Source organism: Sinohyriopsis cumingii, chromosome 4 (genome assembly GCF_028554795.1).
Source record: "Sinohyriopsis cumingii isolate HCF-2022 chromosome 4, ASM2855479v2, whole genome shotgun sequence".
NCBI classification, from domain to species: domain Eukaryota; kingdom Metazoa; phylum Mollusca; class Bivalvia; order Unionida; family Unionidae; genus Sinohyriopsis; species Sinohyriopsis cumingii.
This window is the reverse complement of record NC_142964.1, coordinates 116,282,239-116,306,097: the sequence shown is the minus strand read 5'-3', so window position 1 is coordinate 116,306,097 and position 23,859 is coordinate 116,282,239. Positions and strand designations below refer to the sequence as shown.

Genomic DNA, 23,859 nt, shown 5'->3' with positions numbered 1-23,859 from the left:
TTTGACTGAGGTACGGACTAGATCCATCAATAGCATAAGTAACGATTGACTGAGGTACGGACTCGTCGATCTATCAATAACATACGTAAAGTTTGACTGAGGTACGGACTAGTGGATCCATTAATAACATGTGTAAGGTTTGACTGAGGTACGGACTAGATCCATCAATAGCATAAGTAACGATTGACTGAGGTACGGACTCGTCGATCTATCAATAACATGCGTAACGTTTTGCTGAGGTACAGACTAGTCGATCTATCAATAACGAATAAGAAAGAGGAGGGCTCTTAGGTGAGGGCTTAGGCAAAGAATTGCATAACGGTGCAATATATAGGTCACTTTGTAGGATCTAGTCCAACACACGTGACTAAAATGTCGGAAATACATAGTAATTTATTTGAAACTTTTGACAATACAATTACATTGATACTGGAAAACACAGAAACCAATATGTTATAAGTTTGGAAAGTTAATACCATTATAAACACAAAAAATGATTTACAATTGGTGCACTGAAATTGAATAATAAAAGATAATTAGAAAAATTCAACTCAGTTGTTTCATTAGAGTAACAGAGGTAATTACAAGGAGGATAGAATATATTGTATTCACACCAATTCTGAAAATCTACATACATCATAATGAAGATATGTCCTACTTCAAACGAGCTAAGAAAAAGAATGAATCCATCATCAATCTACTTTTCTACCAACCTATCTGTCTATCCGATGTGCAATCTACCCCATCACACAGAAATGCTTTGTAGCCATCCTATACAAGCGGGACACAAGCGGGACAAAATATGAATCTTATCCCTTCGACCTATCAATGTTAGGATGGCTTTCAATCTATGTTGCCTGAATATTCTTAAGGGCAAGGACTGATACAAGACTTAAGCTAAGTGAATCATTTCATATTGCGCCTTCCCCCGCTTTAGTGTTTGTCTAACTTACCATGTCAATTGCTGGCAAGTATGACGAACAGCTAAATGTTTATAGTTATTTTTAGTTTTTCAATTCTATTTCAATCTTGCACAATTTTCCATCCGTAGCATTCAGCTTGACAATGTCACCAGTCTTGAACAGTTTTGTTGCATAGGACATGCACACAACGCATGGAAGTCCATATTCACGAGCAACCACTGCACCATGAGATAGAAGTCCGCCGATCTCAGTAACAAGACCCGACAGAAGAGGAAAGTATGGAGTCCAACCTACATCCGTGAACAAACAGATAAGGATGTCTCCTTTTTGTATTAGTCCCACCTCACTGATATCCTTTATCACGCATGCTCTTCCGGTCACGATCCCTCTGCTTACAGGCATGCCTTGTCCTTCGACTGTCGGAGATCCAGATATTTCTACATCTATAGGCAGAGGAACTGGTGCGCCATAATTGACTTTCTTGAAGCTATATAATAGCAGAGTTTGAGATATGTTCCTTCTTTTTCTGCTCTTTCTAACCAGCTCTGGTGACCTTGTCTCAATCAAGGTCTTGATTTCTCTGTGTGTCAAATAGAAAAGCAAATCCTGCTCAGGCAATCGACTTTCCTGCACCATCAAATCTGCTAGTTTCCAGTAGGCTTGCTTTAGGACATCTCCCATTTTGATTGCAAGAGATTTTCCCCACTCACGCTTTGCTACACCTTGTCTGGCACGAGAAACCAGAAAGCTTCTTAATAATAACTTCTGAAAGGAAGTAAGAGGACTGCGCAAGTTTTCTACTATTTCTTTCATGTGTTGTGGTTCTGTTCGGATATTGACTAGACCACGGGAGATGAGAGCCTTGAGACACTGAATAAGTTTTGTCGGATCCATGGCCCAAGACAATTCCGAAAAATCGGCTTCACGCACACATCGGTGACCGTGTCGGTCCAGGAATGATCGATATTTTTCTCCAAATATCTCTGATGAAATCAAAAAAGCATGACTTTCTTCATCAGGAAGATCAATAAAATAGTCCTTCTGATTTGACTCATCGATTATCTTTGCAAGATCTGCAAGCGCCGTTGGAACATCAGCGCTGTATACATTCTTGCAATTGGACAGGAGACTGGCAAGATCGGCACTCACATCCGCAGTTATTTTATTTACCTTTCCACACAGAAGAGACATTAAAATCGCAGATGCCATAGCCGACTGGGCATTATGGTACATGGCAGCACCCCAAACTTTAAAATAATGTTCATGATTCGACTCTATTTCTTCCATTAGGTCGTTCAGATCGGTTGAGTGATGAATCATCGTGGATTCTTGTAGCATTTTGTCGTAAGATCGTAGTATCTTTTCAGCTCTCCATGTTTCAAACCGTACTTTTAAAAACCCAGTCAATCGAGAAAGAAGTGACGGTTTCCTCCCACGAAAGGATACTAAGTTTTGCATGGAATTTTCCGGTAGAGTTTCTCCCATGACAAACATCTCCACTTTGCTCTTGTCCGATACCAGACTGCTAATAGACCCTGAGCAAATAAACGAAAGATTAATAAACATTCGGTAGTAAAATGTGCATACAAGCATGGATGCATATGTAGAGTATCCAAGGGCAAAATTACATCCATCCATTATTTTCGCAGCTAGGTCCACTGCGCGTCCAAATAAATCAATTGTAAGAGGCGTTGCAATACCTGGCAACATTTCTCCAATATTACCAGTTGTTAAGCATTCTTTCCAGTCAGTAACTGGAGTATCAAACTCGTGCATTAATTCCTTGTCTGTTTCTCCAAAAACACTGACAATAGGCCTGGCTTGGAGGATATGGACGCATCCCTCGGCAACAGCCCATTCTATATCCACATGACCACCGAACTGAACTTCAATCAATATAGCTGCATGACAGATCTTTAACGCCATTTCGTCCGGCAGGCATATATCCTGCTGAGATGTACATTTCTCACTATCTTGTTTCTTTTCGGCCGAAATACGTTGTCTGATATCCAGGTGTAGACCTAGGGTTCGCGTTATGAATATTGTATCAACATTTGATTTCCCTGATACTACGACTTCTCCAAGACCAGGAAAAGCATTTATAACTATAGTGCTCCCTTTGTTAGTCAAAGGATCTGCTGTGAAAAGAACACCGGACACCTCTGATTTAATCATCTTCTGTACCACAACGGCCATAGGTTCCATCAGCCTCTGTCCATACTGTCGTCTATACTCCACAATATTGAAACTCAAAGATGATGCCCAGCATTTTAGAATGGCTTCAATTATAGAGTCATAACCTTTCACATTCAGAATGGTTTCCATTTGTCCAGCGCTAGATGACTCGTGTCCATCTTCTCCGACGGCAGACGATCGGACGGCCAGACATTCATTTTCATACTCACTGCCGAAGTGGGCGTGTAATTGTCCAATCAAGACCGCTCGGGTAACATCAGACATTCTTGTTCGCTCCATGGTCAGTGTGGCATTCTCGCAGCATTTAAGTAGTTGATCTATTTGTTTGTTTTTAACACAATAATGTATACTTTCAATACTGCATGCTAATTCCTTGTTTTCTCGTATGTGTTCTAAATATGCTTTAGTGGTAACACAGAACCCCGTCGGAATGATAACACCTAAGTCATCTTCCATATCCAGCAGTTTAGACAAAGAGGCTCCTTTTCCTCCGACAAGATCACTACGTTTACTCAAGGAGTCTTTCAAAGATATCGCTAGTGGAAAGTTACAAACCTCGTCGTCATAAACATATTTATGTATTGGCGAGGTTTCTATGTTCATTTTGAATACGGTGTGCTTGGTTTCTTCAGTCACTTGACAACCAAAGGCAGCTTCATCGTTTACATGGTATCTTTTAAATGTTTCACCAGCAAATATTTTCTCATCATATTTAGCATCTAGCTGACTCGATATCTTTAGAGCTTTGCAGTCTCCGTCTTGGGTAAATGCCGTTTCTTCCAGGAAAGATTCATAAACTGTTGTGTCTGAAGCGGCATCTTTCCATGTCAAGGGCCATATCTCACCGTTCGGATAGGCTATATATCCAGATAGAGTTTTGAAGTCATATAAACAGTCCTTCATTAGCATCAACATCCAGCACTTGTCCTTCATCTTAATGTAGTGTATTGTTCGAGTTGTTCCGTCTCTTTCACTGAACCTTGAGAAAGATCTGCTCCTCGGAGAAGTTAACTGAAAAAAGTTTTCTCCTGACTGGTTAATATCCAGAGTTCCACAAAGTCCTCCCCATTGATCAAAGCGGAAAGTCTCTCCATTAATTATTTTCTTCAGCTCGTTGTAAGCCATAAGGCGTTCTGCAGAGAATTTCGCAAAAGACCACAATGTGCTATTTTGCACACATTCATATGGATCCGAGGAACACTGCCAGAGAAGAGAAATGTTGGCATAAATTGACTTTTCTCTTCCACTGACTGATTTCAGAAAGCCCTGGAAACTAATTCTCCATTTCCTCAAGGGTTCCAATACTGTAAGATTCATATTTCCTGTAAACACCTTATTGATAGTTTTTTGTTCAATTACGTCGTCCTCCCACACGAAGACCTCTTCACTGGAATTCTGAAAGGTGAGTCTGTTTTTCTTAAAGTTGGCTACCTTCAGCTGAGAAAACGTAATCATAGTCCCATCCTCGTGAAACCCGCAGAAGCCAATTCTGTCCATTAACGTTTTATCTAGGTTGTCGACGAGATCGATTTCTTCTGGCACGGTGCAAAATCCTCTTGTGGTTGAATGTGGTTTGCCTTTAAGGAGAAACTTGATGAAATTGTTCCGCCATTTTGATCTATGCATCCATATTAATATAAAGTAAACATATCTAGTCAGCCATGATGGATACATAAGAAAGATAATGCAAATACTAATAACTGCCAGCAGTATTTGGATCATTTTTGATGAAAAGTCACTGAACTAGTTTCAAAGATGAGTACTCCCTCTTCCTTGCCAGTATTTGAGCTCAAATTCTTCTCATTTTCAGATCTTGCTGGGAGTACTTCTGCAGTGAGAAAAGACTTAAGATAATATATTATAAAGAACAAAATGTCAATCAGTCAATATATTTGTTTCACATCCGTCAATCCGCTCAAAATTTAGTTCATTTTATGAACATATCATGTGATTAAACATTCGTTTTACTATTTACTGGTGTCTTTTCATGCAAAATTGTCTGAAGTATTAATGTTTGCTACCAAGCACTTGTCACTGAAATAAAATACTTATTATTAATTAGGTTTAATGGTATCTGTGCCCTATTTCGTTACGGTACAATACTAATACCTACATGTTAAACCTCTTTTGTTCATTACTAACTAATGTTTTGTGCATACTGTTTTAAATCTGCACGCCTGATGATGAAGATATCAAACATTAACTTAAAACTCTAGTTTCAAAATTCGGAAAAAAATACTAAGTGTTTGCAGAATCTTTGTCTAGAAAGACGTAAATTTCATAATTCGCTGTTGTTGATGTTATAACTGCATTGATGGTGATGATGACAACGACGACGATGGTGATGTTGCTGCTGATCTTTAATTGCATTATGATAGTTTCAATCTGATTCCTTCTTCTTATTATTATCATTATTATTGTTGTTTTTGTTGTGGTAGTTTGATGGTGTCGTTGTTTTTTTATCTTTACTGTTGGTTTGAAGGACATGGTGATAAAGTATACCCTTTGTCTTTTTATCATTGCTATTGCTGTAGTTGTGGTTGTTTTGCTGGTGGTAGTGGTTGTCGTGATGTTATTGGTGTTATACCTTTAATAATTTTTATTTTGTCTTTATTTTAACTTTGCAAAACAGCTGACAAATTAAATTAATGTTGTCTCTTATTTTGTAAGCTATTAAGTGATAATAAACTAAAATTTCATAATCAATAGACAAGTCTCATTTTAGATTTCAAAACATAATTCAGTTTTAATGCTGAATTATCACACACCCCAAAGGGAAAAATATACATATCGAAACATGTTCTTCCTTCCTTAAATTAGGTCTGCTACTAGCTAAAATTGTCCAATTTGTTTTATACGTGTATTATAAACTTGTCCCAAGTCCACTTGTAATACAAACGCACAAAAAGACGAGGTTTTTAATAACTGATTGTAACTGGTGTTAATTTTCAATTATGATAATACTCCAATTATGGGACAATGAAAATTCAGGGTACTTTTGTACCTGGTTCAAGGTCACAATCGTAAGTGCAAACGGCATTGATAATTCTAGGTGATTATTGAGTCCATAGGTATATATATATATATATATATATATATATATATATATATATATATATATATATATATATATATACGTGCATGTTTATCTGGTTAGACGTTGGTTTCAAACTATACATGCATGTGTTCAGTGGGAGAATAAGCGAAGAAATAATAATATTAATAACTTATCATTGTATATTGTCAACACCAATATTAACGTATATGGGGCTCATTAAGTGTTTGAGCAGTATTTCAAATACAAAATAAATGCAAATTAGAATATCATTTTCTCTACATCATAGAGGCCTAAAAGTTGGAGTATGTCATAAATTCAAAACTGCATTCGTGTTGTGTACTGAGTCGGAGAAAATAACTCTTTTGATATACAAATACCTACCAAACTAAGAAACATATGTCCGCGCATTCGGTACAAAAACATGTATGTAGCTTTGTGCATATATCTGTATAGATTACGTCACAGTCACCATACATGCCAGGTTATTAAGAACGCTTGTTCACTGCTATCTCTCTCTCTCTCTGTATGTGCTCTGCCTGCCAACAAGGTGTCACACAGCCGTATATGTGCAAATGTGAACCAATTAAGGCATCGGAGATAGAACTGACTGGCCACATTTGCACAAATTTGTATGCATGTGCACACATTCTAGAACATTTCGTCTTGCTCTTCGTATATTATGATTATTTCCCTTATATATGAAGCATCCCTAATAACACACGTATTGCTTTAAAACTCTGCACCTCTGATTTCCCAGACTTTGTAAAGAGTTTTAGTCTCTTTCAATGTTCGATCAAGAGAGATTTGGCTCTCGGTTGTGTCAAGCAGTTTCAAATTCGGCTACAGTAAAATAAAAATTAGCTCTTCCAACGCGAAAATACTTAATTTGGAATATATATATATATATATATATATATATATATATATATATATATATATATATATATATATATATATATATATATGCCAATGTTGAGCCAATGGACACAGCGTTTATGTCTGTAATTCTTAAATTATCATCCCCAAGCCTCATTTGATTTCAAAATATTATACATTTATACTAATGTAAGAGCAAACTATATTATGTTATTATTTGTTTTGTTTATGGCAGTATTCAAATGGTTAGTGTAGATTATTGGGTGATTGTAATTTCTGATATACAATTTATTTACCGTGATAAAATTCGTGGTAATGGTCCTTTTATTTTGTATCTGTATGTCCTTTTATTTTATGTTCTTATTTTTTAAACTGGTATTATTCGTTGTAGAAAAATAAAAGGCACCATGTCGAACGGAGAGCCTATACAAATATACAAAGGATGAGGAAAATACGAAAGAGGCGTATCAAAACTTGTAGCAACATACGGGAAAGCGAACCTAAGTACAAATAGGAAAATATGAGGACCTACATAAAACAAGAGTCCCTCAAAGGGACTGACGTTCTAGTGGCTGAAATGATTTTCCAGGCATTGAAGACAAGGCCGTTTCTTCATTTCAACTGCTGAGTGTTGAAGCCATGTTTCATCCATTCAGGGGTAGTGTCTATAACAAGATTTTCAATATGACACCTGTGACAGCAAAATTCACAGTCAGATCGACACCACTTTCATTTAAGAACAAATTAGACGTCGTAGTAAAACCTTTGACGAAAACCCCACGTCAGTACTACTTTCCGTTAAGGAGGAGCAGCGATAAAACTGGCATCACGGGAAGCTATACTGGGCCTCTATTTTCATTTTGAACCAGATTGACATGATAGGTAGTCTATTGATGAAACTCCACGTTGATATTACCATATGATTAGTCATGATAACAAACCTGTGCTAACGGACGGACGGACGGACGACAGACAAAATACATATATATGTTGCATGTGCGATTGTTCTAAATACGGCTTGACTACATATTGGTCGAATCAATCAAATTATTGGCCAGTCAGAACACTTCAAACAAACAAAGCTTTTATTGATTGGGTAGCAGTGTTTAAGCGAGCAGGTAATATTGTGTTTACTCAAACCAGATCCTCAAAAGCGGATCGACTACTAATTTCAATCAAGCGAGTGTGCGTGTATGTGTGTCTGTGTGTGTGTGCTTTGGATTTGTAACGTAGTTTAACATTTTTTCAGTCATATCGCTACGATGTCTGCAGTGTGACAGTTTATAATGATGTCTAGCACTGGGGCACGATGCCACAGACATGTAGCATGATGTCCCACCCAGTCACATTATCCTGACATCAGGCCGACCAGTCATAAAACTAACCTCTCAATGCTGATCGCCAAGTGAGGCAGTTGTTAGTACCATTTTTGTAAGTCTTTGATATGACTCGGCCGGGGATCGAACCCACGATCTCCCACATCAGAGGCGGACGCTCTAACACTAGGCCACCGGAGCGGTCACAATCAAGCGAGACAATACAATTAAATTATTGAAAAGCAATGTATCGACAGTAGTTTCAGATTCTTTTATGAATCTGTTAAATGTCAGTAATGATTAAATTTGTAACTGAATAACTTATTGCATTTGAAGCGAAACAATTACGCTAATTAGGGATCTGTCTGTATTTATATTTAAACGACCAAATGTATGTTATGATCACTTTTCAGGTAGTTATCAAGAGAGTTGATCCATACTGGTGTATGCGGATAAAATGAGTTTACCAAATTATTTTCACAAGGAAGGTAATAAGGAAGATTTGGAGAGAAAAAAGTCACATAAATGTAGAGGGATAGAACGTAAGGCTGCCACTGAGTCTGACGTAATCATTTCTCCAAAAAGACATAAGGCAGACTCTGTGGCAGTAAAAACTGTCAGATATAACAAAACCGTGAAATATTTATACACATGGCTTGAATTCAGTTTCTCTGAAGGAAAGATGTTTTGTAGTTATTGCAGATAATATCCCTGATACTACTAAGAACTACTGTCTTTGTGCTGGTCCAGGTCGCTGACATGTACATGGCCAGCGAGATATATAATAACAACCTATGTTTTTGTGTTTGTTTTAAAGAAACGTAAAACCTTAGAAGAAATACATGTGATTCATGTTCTTTTCTGTGATCCCTTCAATAAACTAAAGTTCATACATCTAAACTAAAATAGGCAAGGGATTGAAATGTTGAAACAAGTGAGAAAGTGCGTGGGACAAATTAATTTTTTGAACCTATATTTGTCCTGGACGGTAAACTGCACAGAAGTTCACCAATATACGCAGATTCTGCTAATAATACAAATCAATGAATATATCAATGATGTAAGCCTATTTGCTAAGTTTGACAAAACGTATCAGAAATCGTTACTAAACTATTGATAGTCCTAGTCAATCGCATACGTGTGTTATGTATACCTATATTTATCACATTCTCATTCACAATGTGTGTTATATATACCTATATTTATCACATTCTCATTCACAATGTGTGTTATATATACCTATATTTATCACATTCTCATTCACAATGTGTGTTATATATACCTATATTTATCATATTCTCATTCATAATTATAATTCCTAAGGGTTATTTAGTTATACTATTTTAAATTTATACTATTTTAAATACTAAATTCCTTATCTACAGTAAGTTCACACGTTAAAGATGAGTCATGTGTAGTTCGTAAATTGTTTCATTGATTGGTTCCTACTATTAGTACAAGTTTACAACACGTGTTATGACAATGGCATTAGTTCTAATGTGAGACGCCAAACTGGCCTAATTCCTTATCGGTATGTGGTAGAACGGCTTATCTGTTTACTGATAGAGTATTTCGAAATGACAAGATGATTCATTCAAGCTTCGTATTTCATTTCTCTTTGTTGGCGTTAGCATTCTATAAAAAAATTAAAACTTAGAATGTGTCAGTCTTAGCAGTATTGTCAGCTTTAGCAGTTAAATTCAGAGGATTGATTACTTTATTTACTTATCATTCGTTGGACTGATAGTGCTCTAACATTCATTCAAAAACATTTTGATTTATAGCTGTATTCGAATTACAGTGAATTCATCTAAAGATATTTTGGAATTATATCATGGTGATTTCTTATTTTTAATTCTTTCCCTTTGTTTTTTAGTGAAATAAATTAATTTATTATATACCTAAGTGTGAAATATGGAGACCTTTTGGCGAAATTATTGTCATATTATGTGTATTCCGATATCCTTATATTTCACATGTGACTATATAAAATTTCCCATCATGCCATGCGAGGATTGATTGTGTGTGCCTACAAATGTTGTACCTGCAACAACAAAAAAGAGTACCTTGTGAACTAGAACAAATAAATAAAAACTGCCTTACATTTCAGACACGGAAATTAATCTTTGATAATGAAATTTGACCAGATTCCATTAGCGCACTGTTGAAGTTATATCCCCTTACTTCCTTGATAACAGCCACAAAAACCCGTTGTGATGCATTGCTGAATCGGACTTACATATAGGATCAAATAGTTTATCAAATGGAAAAAATTTAATTTACTGTGACAGATTATGTCAACCCAATCATACCGCTTACTTAAGTCACGTATATTTATTTATATGACGAGGCTATGGAATTTACGAAAAATGGGTTCAGGTGCGTGTCGTGCCTAGTAAGAGTGGGTTGATTTTGTTATATTAAAATTGCAAAAAGGAGAATATATTAATAAATAAAATCAAAGTACAAGGTGCAGTAAATGTACCCAACCTAACAACTAAAGAAATAAGCGTTTTAGTTGAATAAATTGAAAAATATGGCAGTTTAAAAGAACTATCCATGGATGGCAATATGCAGTAAATGGGATTAAGACACCATAAAGAATATAACTAAAATGTACGTTATGAATATATATATATATATATATATATATATATATATATATATATATATATATATATATATATATATATATATATATATATATATATAATAATAATAATAATACTTGAATAACCCACAAAGCAAACAGGCTGCATTTATTAATAAGGTTCAGGAAACAATATAGATCATGGAAGATAATAAAAGGAATTCGGTTCATATTGTTAAGAGGAAAATATAAGAGTAAAGATAAAATAGCACTTTAAAATGTAACTTTAAATTGAAATGATGTATGGAAAGTATGTGATAAACAAATCATGCCATCAAATAGGTTATAATATTCACTTATTTTCAGAATATTTGATTGACAAGCAATTTAACAATTTAGGGTATCAGAGGCATGATGGAAATGTGTTATACAGCACACAATTTTACTCCCCAAAACATGCTATGACCCAATGTATCAAACAGAGCGGGTAACAAACCAGACGTACATATGATAAACACGGAATTATGATCAAAATTATATACTATATACAAAGACAAGGAGTAAAATAACTATGCACACTGCGAGTGAATTGGCTATGTAAAGGTGTTTTCTAGCTCTCCTTTTAGACAAAGAGGAAAATCAAGCACAGCCAATGTTAGATCATCATGAACCGCACATGCTATAAAAACCCAAAACAATAAAATAAACCCCAACAACTCCACTCTCGATAATAGGCATCCCGGGTTTTAAAAAAAAAGAAACTAATCTGTTATATATAAAAATCTGATAAAGTTTACTTAGACAACTAGATACTACAAAAAGCCTTCTTTCCACCTTCTTTATCTTTTACTTTTGCGTTTCTTTTATTTTTCTACGCTTTAAGATATTGCCTATAAAAAATATTCAGGTTTATGAACAATAATGGTAATATTAAGAATTTTTTTTAACATTTTAATTCCAGCTCGTAATGGAGCACATGCCATACACAAAAATTGCATCTCTTTTTGGCTGAATTTAAAAGGTATAATTAAACCAGAGGAATGACTAAGCCTTATTTATTTAAGAAATGTATTATTAAAAATAATATTGTCTATTCTTGAAAATTGCTCAGACTATATAATGTAACCACTGAATTTTCTAAGATTTTTAATTGAACACAATTTTATTGTTATAACTCAATTTTGCATAAATTTAATAAAGATTGTGACTGCTGGTTAAGTACCACAATAATTCTAACATTGTATAACCACACTGCAAAGATTTCTCCTATATTCTAATTTAGCGAATTCAGTATCATTATCCGGTACAGATATGAAGACAGTTGCTGTTTCAGCGAGATTGTCTATATGCACTTGTCAAGCAAACAATAGATATTGGAAAGGTTGTGGATTCTGAAGCTAATCGTAAGAGCTCTGGCCCAAAAAACAATTGAGGCCATTGATGAAAAAAATGTATGTGTTATAGAAACTAGTTTAGAATGTTACGTAAATTTCTGGAAAACATATCTAGTCATTTTACTTAACTCTAAAACACAAGGGGGAGTCCATGGCCTAAACCTGTGGCCATTTATGGAGCGATGTTGTATTCTTCGCGGTCTGAAATCATATAAGCGTTGGGCAAACGCTCGACTTAGACTTCAAATTACAGAGTTCCACCTTCTTCTTGCAAACATGGTCAAATACGTTACTACATTTTAAAGATTTTCTTTTGGGACAGCTGTGCAATAAATTATATGTTTGTAAACATTATAATATTGGCTTATTTTAAAAACGATTTGATCCAATTCTCTCTCGAAAAATTTGAAGAATTTTTATTGATTTTTATTATATAATATTAATCACGAAATATATTGTGTCATGGATTATTAAACTGGATAAGAATTTGTATGCATCTGTAATCGAATTATTGATTTGTTTGTAAAGACGATTTCGCTACCAATCTCACTGTCAGTAATAATTTAGAAATAAAATACCTTTGAAATTACAGAACATGATATTTTGGTATTTAAGGTTAGATATTTACTGCAAACAATTTTGGTATTAGTTTGAAATATCGAATTCTTAAACATTTTGGCTAGCGTTAACTAATTCGATATTTTATTATTTTCATCAAATTCTAAAATATATAAATTCTAGAATTGTATGAAGTTGGTAAGCTGGAAGTAATATTGTAATTTCTGTGTAATTTTCTATATTTAAAACGTGTCACTTCATGCTGATGTATTTCTATATCCAAAATTTATAACTTCAAGTGTAATATTTTATTATTATATCGACTCTTGTGTGATTTTAATAAAAATGCTCGACTTAAATATCACATTATAGAGTTCAGCCTTCTTCTTATCACAGCTCAAGGCCAACACCACTCCGCACACAACGATGTAACCGTCGACATCGCACGGAGTGATACTTCCATAAAACAGGCCAGAACTCTTATTGCTCTCTCTTTCGATCTGCGAGTTATCCCGCCAATAAAGTGGGAGTGATGCTGAAAGAGTTGTCTCTAGAATAAAGTGGGAGTGATGCTGAAAAGAACATTACATAAAAAATTAGTACATAATGAAACGATCGACCGTGGGACAAATATCTTTCCATAATAATGTGATTAACCTGCTAGGCAAATTGTCTACTACTTACAAACACATAATCCCACTGCTATAATGACTTGTTTGTTTCAATTTCTCAGACTGGACTTGTAACCTGTAGTGTTCTAGAAGCAGTGCTATGCAGTAATATAGACTTTCCCACTGCTGAATCAGCATGTTAGAGATTGGAGATAAGGCTGACATATTCGGTGCTAGATGTAGGTCAGACAAGCAAGTCAGATATAATCTGTATGCTATGGAATAAACATATGTTTGTAGAAACAGGTCTTTTCCTCTCTCATTACAAAAACCCAATCATTACATAACCGAACGCTTTTCTCTCATGACTACCTATGTTTGATGTGCAAATACGCACATTTATTTCTCTGGTTGTTAATGTGATTTTTGCAACATATATTTTTCCTCGACTGTTGCTCTGGAGTGTTCGGATTGGGATTGAGAACAAGTTAAAACGAAAAGAACTAAAAATTCACATCATTTTAAACAAATATAAATTTAACAATTTAGTGTTGTCTTATGCTTTCTGATTTGTCTTTTTACCGTGTCAGAATATGCTAGAAATTGTACATAATAGGGACTGATGACAATCCTTCCCTTCATGCCCAGATAACACACGGCTAGGCAAATGCGCCTTCTACATTTATTATATTTATAATATATACAGAAGTAGATAATTAAAGTTACTTTTGTGCCAGTCATCCTCAATATAATCATCAATGTCAGCATCGCCATCATGACCATTTCTCTAATTTACGACGATACTACAGGTCATTGCTATATATTTTTACTTAATATTTGGTCACCATAATATCTATAAATACGGTATAACTCCTATCACAGAACCGCAGTTGAATTCATTTGTTGTAATATGATACTAACAGTCTGTTGCAAGGCATGATCTGATAGTTACAGTTCACGTAAGGTAAGCTCCAGTTTCCAAACTCAGTTTTAACTCTCGATATTTTATGATAGCGTTAGCGTGAGAACTAGAGTGTGTTTTCTCTGGTTTACTATGAGGCGCCGTAGCGGACAAAAGCTGGTCCAATTAGAAAGCTGCAGTTGAAATTTTGATGTATGTTGAGAAATCCAATATCACGTGTTGGATGAAACTGCATGTCCCTAAAGTTCCATTTTCTAGGTCGAGACTTTAGATTTTATATGTTGAATTATACAGTGGTGGTGTAAAGTTCTATTTCCTATGTCGACGTTTTACAGTGTATATTTTGAATTACAAAGCGGTGGTTGAAATTTCAATATCATATGTCGAGAATCCCTAATTCACACGTTGTGTGTAAACTGTTTGTGATAAAAGTTCCATTTTATATGGTGAGTATTAAGATTTCATCTGCTGAATTTCACAGAAACGAAAAGCAGCCTCCTTGTTTAAAAATAACGCGGTTCGATTACTAGAGCGACCTCTAGCGAAGAAATTTATAGTAATTCTCGACCTGTGAATGTTAACTTTCAAACTGTAAATGCATGAAACGTAATGGCGCCTCATAACTGAATACACGAATGATGTATCTTAATACTCGATATTATTTTGAATTGTTAAGTGGACATTGTGTAATGTTACTTTTAACACCAACACATCATTTCACCATATAAAAATAAAAATGCTGACAAGCACAATAAATGTCCAACCACCACTGTGTAATTCAACCAATACAATCTAAAAACTCAACATACGAAATGGAACTTTCAGCACAATCAAGGTGATTCAACATGTTAAATTGAAACTCTCGACATATGACGTTAAAATTTCAACAACCACCGTGTAATTCAGAAGATACAGTCTAAAAACTCGATGTTGTACAACGAATTTTCAACTAGCGTTGTGTATTTCAACAGATGAAATCTAAATACTCAACATCTAAAATGGAACTATCAATATAAACACTTTGAACCAATACGTAAATAAGAAATTCTCAACGTATGACATTGAAATTTCAACCACAGCCTGCACATTCAAACGACACAATCTAAAACTTCGACATAGAAAATATAACTCTCAGCCATTACTGTTAATTCAACAGATGCAATCTAAAATCTCGACCTAGAAAATGGAACTTTATGGACAATAATTTTTTTTTATACCATACGTGAAATTGAAATTCTAAACACATGCCATTAACCAGCTTTTGTCCGCTACGGCGCCTCATAGTTTGCTTTGATGTTATACAGCCATTAAAGTAGTTCGATGAAAATTTTGAGCTGTCTTATCCTGCAATGTATAACATTATTCATTACGGATAATAGTCCCATTCCGCAATAATTATATTTGCACACATAGAAAAGCCTTATTGACAACTAATTACTTCTGGGGCGTTCAAAACGGTCAACGCTTTCTTGCCCTGAACTTGCCGATGTTTTATAGCGGAAATGTATTATATAAGTTTGATCTCTAAACACAGGCATGCTAAACAGAAGCTGCAGTGCATTAATGATAAGGACAGTCATTAGACTGAGTGACTAATGTAAATTACTATACACTACATAAAAAATGAAGCATCTAACCAGTCCTTGATGAACTATGTCACAGTTAGACTAAAGAGCATAAATATGAGCCTTAGTTTACTAGCAACTGTCATATGTGAACCATTTTGTCATTGGTACTTTCTGCTCTGAACATAGTTTTTACTACGGATAAAAGCTGCCTTCGCAATTGTATAAATACTTCAGTATCGGTGTGACGGAAACACTGCGTGCGGCCTTTTTTAAGTGTTCTGACAGCACACCTTTAATCACTTAACTGTTAAGGGATTTTATCTAGGAAACGTCCTGTCTTTTTCACTTTAAGTTTGGGGATGGGTTGGTGGTTGAATGGCGCAAATCTCGGCCACTTCCGCCCTGTCAGCTGCTGTGCATGATTTGAGTCACAAAAAAAACTAGTTTCGGATGGACGAAGACACTATAAGCAGACCTCAAATATTAAAATGGACATTGAAAGAACATTATTATGTAACAGGAACAGATCAACGCCATACACCATATGTTGGAGGAAATCTAAGTTTTAAAAATTAAATATGAAATCTGATCGTTTGATACAACAAAGCCACAAACTATATACCTTTGGAATGGAATATGCATGATTCAATTTCATATTTTTACTGATATGAAAAGAGAGATAAATATCATGTCATTTTTTATATAATATTACATCATTTGTGTACAAAGATATGACAGTTGTACGTGTCTTATAAAATCTAGTCTGACCTTGGTAATTTCGACATAAAATAGTCAATATAAGTAAATGCTTTTCGGGATTGTTTCCTGTAAAGCAGGGAATGGCGATTCACTGTAAACAAGCAAGGTGTTATCCAATCTAAGTACCAAGACGTCGACAGTCGACAGTTCACCGATATCCTTTCCCTAAGTGTAGGCTCGATACAATCCAATTTAGACAATAAATATTATCGACTACTTTAATGTCTGCCTTTCATGTCGAGTTATGACATGGAAACGGACAAGATTTTGTCTTTACAGCTCTCTTTTCCACTCTTCTGAATCTACAGGTATACGGATTAAAAGTGGCGTTTGCATATTACATGAACATTACAGACGATAGTGTTTGAGACGTGGTTACGACTGTTAGTCGCTTGCCAATATTATGAAGTAAAGTTTGAGTTAAAAACTGCAGTAAATAGAAGTCTCGGGTCAACCCATTTTAGTACACAGGACTTCATGGGTTGCAAATGCTTGTGCAAGTATGTTTCAAATTGGTAAGAGTGAATGGCCTGTATGATCATATCAGTTCTGGAGTCAAATGTATTGTCGGTTAGGTGTGTGTGTGTGTGTGTGTGTGTTGTGTGTGTGTGTGTGTAGCTGGGTGGGTGACTTGGAATTTTAACGTAGCTATAACAATGTTTCAGCCATATCGCTACGATGTCTGCACTGTGACAGTTTATAGTGATGTCTAGCACTGGGGCATCATGCCGCAGACATGTAGCATGATGCCCCACCCAGTCACATTATCCTGACACCAGGCCGACCAGTCCTAATACTAACCTCTTAATGCTGAGCGGCAAGTGAGGGAGCTGTTAGTACCATTTTGTAAGTCTTTGGTATGACTCGACCGGGGATCGAACCCACGACCTCCCGCATCCGAGGCGGACGCTCTAACCACTAGGCCACCGGAGCGGTCTTTGTCGGTTGGGACAAATGATGATAGTCTGCAATGTTTGCGCATGTGTGAACACTTACATATCAAACTGGAAAGGGTAAGGGCGATCAGTGACCGATTCTCCAGCAACTACACTAGTTAAACGATTCATAAGAGCGAGGAACAATTTGGATAGGGTTAATATATAAAAAACTAAGTGGTTGGTTGACCGTTTGACCGGTAAAATACATCTGAGCTGTTTGATAGGCTAACTACTTAGTATATGAAGAATTACCAAGTATTTGTTCGGCTAGTATGGCATTGTTCTCCGGCCAGTATTACATTGTTGTCCAGCCAGTATTTTATTATTGTCCGGCCAGTATTACATTGTTGTCGGGTCAGTCTTACTTTGTTGAACTGTTACTCTTACTTTGTAGATCGACTAATCTTACTTTGTAATCTGCCCATTCTAAATTTGTACCAAGAAAGACAAAGCTCTGAAAATAGTTATTTCAAAAAAGTTATTATAATATCGGTAGTTGCACGCCACAAGAAAACAATTATTTGGAACATACTATTCGACATAGTAATGAAAATCAAAACATTGTACGCAATGGTTAATAGTGACCTATTGCAAAGTGGGTTACGTGTGCATCGATGGTTTATTGCAGAGGTCTGGTTTTGCGCAAATAGAACGAGTTTAAAAAGCAGGTCACTTCCATCATGGACATTCACATCAGTGAACTCTGCGCATTTTATACCTATCAGTTTTCATGGGCATTACACAGGATATTAAGCTATCCTACGTGTCTTTTAGTTCTTTCTACTAGGTGATCGACTCGTCATTTATCTATGCCGCTCCTTTTAGTTTATATGTAAATTGTAATGATAATCTATAATCAAGATATTAGATAATGTAGCGGTTTGCTACTGGTGGTGTGGTATTATGAGGTTCTACTTTCTTACAAGGTGTCCGCTTTATTTGGCTATCGTTATCAAGAGGGTGATCGCCCTTGGTAATATTGCCCAGATCGAGTAAATTTTAAAATAAAGTGTGAAATTATAGATGGAATAAATAGAGATCTGAGCAGATATATAGAACAGAATGACACGAACCCCCGTGGAAAAACAAACATTTAATCAATTACATAAACAACTGGGATAATCCATTACATTAGGAAGATACACTTCTTTTTGGAATAAATCGTCCACTGAATTTCTAACACAAATATATTCATATAAATAGCTGATCTGTTTTAAATAATAGAATTAGTTCATGATATAATCGAGTGAACGATCGAAGTCATTGCCTTGTACAGCTTCATAACCTGCTTGTTCCGGTCCTCTTTGATCTCACTATGCTGATTTCTCCAGGTCCTTTCGCTTTTTCCTGTTCCGACCTCCCTACTGTCTCGCCTCTTTTCAAACTATGTGTGAGTAGGTGTATACGTAAGTTCGTAGATACTTGGATAAGTAGGTACGTGGATACGTCAGTTGATACATCCGTGGGCTATTTCTTCTTCCAAAATAAACAGAGAAGCGACCTAAATCTTCTGTCAGTTGTCCTACTGGGAACATATCATTACTCGGGTCCCTTTGACCAATGTTTTAACGATGGAATTTCTTCCACATGCACTATCGGAGTCCCTTATATTTTCACTCTTGCAGGAAAAACGCATACTGACTATACTTTTCGATGAGGACAATTTGACTCCAAGAATTTTCGTGTGGGTACCCCGCCCCTTATTTAGCGTAACCAATCAGGATTAAATATATTTACCGCCTTTTATAGCTAGGCAGCAAAATTGCGGTCAGCATGACTTATAGAATTCCAAACAGCAGACCTGGAAAATTTCAAATCTGGCAGTTCCGATATAAAATCGAAGGCAAGCTTCCCTTTTCTTGTCGTCTAACGATTACGTAAACGAAGGTTTAATGAAGAATCACTTCCTTTCCCGACACAGCTATTATAAATCATTGCAGTTTAGCGATTTAACAAGCACATGTCCCCATAAATCTAATTAATTGTTCTCTGGCCCTAAGTTAATGTGTACTTCATAGATTGACAGAAATTTGCATCCTTAAATATAACTAAATTTTGCATATGGGTATAACATTGTATTTTAGATAACAAGTGTAGATTGCGTATGATCTATAAATAAGTGTTTACTAAGGTGTTTACGATCCTAAAGAGTAATATTTTTAATAAAACCTGTTTACAAGTTTGGGGTTGTTTCCCATTAGATAGATCTCTCAGGTGGGTTCTTAGAAGAATTAATCTATTTCCCATTGGATGGGTTAGATCAGGTAGCTTCTTTTACGATTGTGGAATATTAGCAAAATGTAACGTACCGAACAGGCGCAAAATGAGTTTTCACCCCTAAAGCCTGCATATAAGTGGATAGGGCTGGACAATTATTTCATTCTTATTTCCTTCGTTCTTGTTGTACATGAGTCTACAAATGCATTTAATGTTGTGTTTAGATATTATTTAAGAGGAAACATTTGTTTAGATTATTCATTGGAAAAACAACGTGCTCATTGGTCTATAATATTATTCTGGGATTATTGTGAAATATTCAAATGATTTCTGGACAATACCATTTCGATACAGCAGGACTATTGGTAGCCTAATATATTCGAGGATTCGAAAGTCATTCTGAACATTCGATTCTTTAAGACTTGAGTAGAATTTGTTAGGATTATTTTGGAATCAATTCATTATAATTTAAGTTGCTCTTCAATTTTCACATTTTACATTTGATAATTAAATTGTTTGTTACGTTTCTCAAGTTGTTGTTTTTTGTGTGCTTCTTTCTGTTACTCATTTTAGGACCATAGAGTTGTAACACCAAGCATATGTGTAACTATTAGGGGCTAATGGTAAAGCTACATTTAGTACGGGTTGAGTGGGTATGGTACTTTGATTGTGAAGAAATGGTTAAAACGTATGGCAATAGTTTTGTCCCATTTCTTTCAGTAAAGTTTCATGCACCAATTAGCAGAGAGTGCGTGAAAGAATATCTTCTAATAAAAGAAATCCATTCATTCTTGTCCACATACTTTGATGGAGTGTACAGTATTGTGGATCGGTATGAGGCGAAAATGAAATGCCACTTACACTTAGGAATAATTCATTTAGTGGCAAGGAGAAGTGGATTTTGTATGTAGTTTGGAGAAATTGAACATCTGCTGTTTCTCTGGATATGCTTTTGGGGAAAAAAATGGATTCTAGTCAGTCCTGAACAACCTTGATAGTAGTTCCTAAAAACGCTACCAAGGCCTGTATTGGTTATAAGCAGCATTTTATGATGAAGACAAAAACACAGTTATGTATACATTTTGGTAATAATAATAATCGCACAGTTCTATTCCCAAACATCATCGCGATCAGCAGTATGAAGAGTATGAACTATTCATATTTTCTGTTCACGTGTCTCTCTGTGCATGCTGAATTACCTATTATACCACAATTGGTAATTCAGTTTTCTAAACTTTATTAATTAATGAATCTTGAGTTTAACTCTCTATCATTTTCTTGGTATTTTAATAATGGATTCAAGGCACAATTTACCAAATCTAAGAATTTGGTGTAATATTTCCCTACATCGTCCATCTGGAATTTAATTTTACAAAGCATGGATAGTTTGTTAAGTTTTGCATATTCTGTGTATGAATATACGTGAAACAATGCAACATATTAAGATACAGCTGTCCGCATGTTGTGTCGAAATGAAGAAAAACTGTCGTGAACTACCTTATTGATTATAGTAAACTGCATTGTTCGCTACAGATCACTACCTTGTTGATTATAGCAAACTACGTTAATCACTACCTTATTGGTTATGGTAAACTACGTTGTTCACTACCTTATTGATTATAGTAGACTACGCTGTTCATTATAGTTCAATACATTGTTGATTTTAGTAAACTAAATTGTACACTACCTTGTTGATTATAGTAAACTACGTTAATCACTATATTGTTGATTACAGTAAACTACGTTAATCACTACCGTTCATTACCTTGTTCACTATAAAGCACTGCCTCGTTCGCTATAGTGCACCACCTGTACTACGTGCTGTACAATAAGCTGATTTCTTGTTGACTACTTGCGAGCCATATTATAAGTTTTCGTTTGGATAGATATATATATAGATAGATAGATAGACAGATAGATAGATAGATAAAATCTACATACCTGTTGAAATCACTACTATCTGTTAATCAACAGCTGTAGCTGGTTTTTGTGCATGTACTTTAACATGTCGTCGTCTACATCGTTTAGCTGAGAACGTCTGCTCATAATTTCAACATGAAAGAGTGAAGCGACATAATAAATGAATATTTAAACCAAGATTGCTCTTCTAACACTTTGTCATCCTAAGACCTGACGCACGCTGAGTTACTCTATCTTCCCCGGGGCTGGCTTATGAATAATAGTGAAACAGTGTTGTCAGTTTGACCTTAAAAATGGAAGCATGCGAAACGGTTGGTGGATTGGATTGATAATGAAGAAGTTATAACTTCTCGACTAGGTTCCATTGAAATTAACCAGACCATAGCTAAACATGTATCAGGGCTCAGAATAACTGTAATATATATGTAATAGTTTTGCCTTATTATAGTGGCATCACGGGGGCGGGGCGGGGGGGGGGGCTGGAAGGGCACGCCAATTTCGGCCCCTCTCTCACCAATCCGTTCCTTGGTAGCTTATCATAACACAAGAGTGACGGATGGATCAATACACTATGTACCATACATAAATTGAACATAAAAGCTCATTGTCATGTGACAAGCAAAGGTTCATGCACTCCTCCAAATGTGTGCGGAAATCCTCAGATTCTAAACAATGAACTCTGAAATCTAATCGTTTGATACCATACAAGCAGTTGAATGACACACTATATTACAGTGGAACGGTATATGTGCGATATTGAATTTACTAAATTTCTTATGCCACCTGACACTGGCTGTTTCTACAGAAAAGAGCAGTATAAGTAAATGCCTTTTGGGGTTGTTTTCCGCTGTTTACAGGAAATGGCGATTTACAGTAAGCAAACAAGGTACTGTTCCGACTTTAATGTCTGCTGTTGATATTCACTGATTAAATGGAAACGAATACTACTCTCATTTCCACTCTTCTAATGCAACTGGAATGTAGACTAAAAGTGCTCATTTATATATCGGCAATTAATTGCGAGAAAATTAAAGACTGTAGAAGTTGTGCGACGTGGATTCGACCGTCAGTCACTACCAACGTTGTGATATTAAGTTTACGTCAAAACTGCAGTAAATAACAATGTCAGGTCAACCCACTATAGTACAGCGGAGTTCAGGGCTTGCAACTGAGCAATGTTTTCATTTTATCAAGTTGGTTTGAAGCCATCTTCTTTTTATTCTCTGTAGAATGGTTTGAACGACGAATACTGCTGGTGTATGTATTTTTCATTCTGGCAAGATTAATGACCTTTACGGCCATGTTAGATCCGGAGTTGTGTGTAGTTAATGGGGATACTTTAGCGACAATGGGACTTTAATGTTAAAATAGGGGGGTTGTACCCTGGCGACAATGGAAAATTTAACATTAGAGAAAAAAGTTTGTACTCTGGCGACAAGGGAAATTAACATGGGGAATAAATCGTGGGACTGTTGAGCGCCAAGGGGAATTGAACATGGGGAATAGAGTTTGGGACTGTTGAGTGACAAGGGAAAATGGAACAGGGTCGGGACCCTATTTTAAAAAAATAAAAAAAAATAAAAAGGGGTAGGCAATTGAAAGCCTATCTCTTTTCGAGAGATTGGAGTGGCCCTGAAAAGGGCCTTTGGTTTTCTTCTTCTTCTTCTAATTTCTTCTATTTCTCCACCAGCTTCTTATTTTCTGTCCTACACTTTTTCTCTTCTTTTCTTTCTTTTCTTCCTCCTTTTTCTTCTTTTTCTCTTCTTTCTGTTTCTCCTCCTCTTCTTTCTTCCTCTTCTCATTTTCTTCTTCTTTTTCATTTTTTTCGTTCCATTCTCTCATCCTTATCCTTTCCTCTTCATCCTCCTTCTCCTCCTTTATTTCTTTCATCAGAGCACTGATCATGTCCTTTACTTTTCTTAAATTGTTGATCTCCATCTTCACTCGATGGGGACAATAAGAACAGTGATCCTCATTTAGCCTAACTAACATTTGCTCCATCATACCCAAATT

General features: G+C 35.7%; 1 protein-coding gene across 1 annotated transcript; it reads right to left on the bottom strand.

The window, feature by feature from the left end:
- Window positions 1-378: 378 nt before the first annotated feature.
- On the bottom strand, window positions 379-22,130 carry LOC149801943 (uncharacterized). The gene is made up of 2 exons (XM_089956335.1): window positions 21,868-22,130; window positions 379-4,947 (listed from the first exon to the last, which is right to left on the bottom strand). The coding sequence occupies exon 2, from the start codon at window positions 4,839-4,841 to the stop codon at window positions 1,005-1,007; it is 3,837 nt and encodes a 1,278-aa protein (XP_089812461.1). The 5' UTR covers window positions 4,842-4,947; window positions 21,868-22,130; the 3' UTR covers window positions 379-1,004.
- Window positions 22,131-23,859: the final 1,729 nt, after the last annotated feature.

Coding starts and splice junctions, on each gene's coding strand:
- LOC149801943 (XM_089956335.1), bottom strand. CDS start 4,841: ATGATCCAAATACTGCTGGCAGTTATTAGTATTTGCATTATCTTTCTT.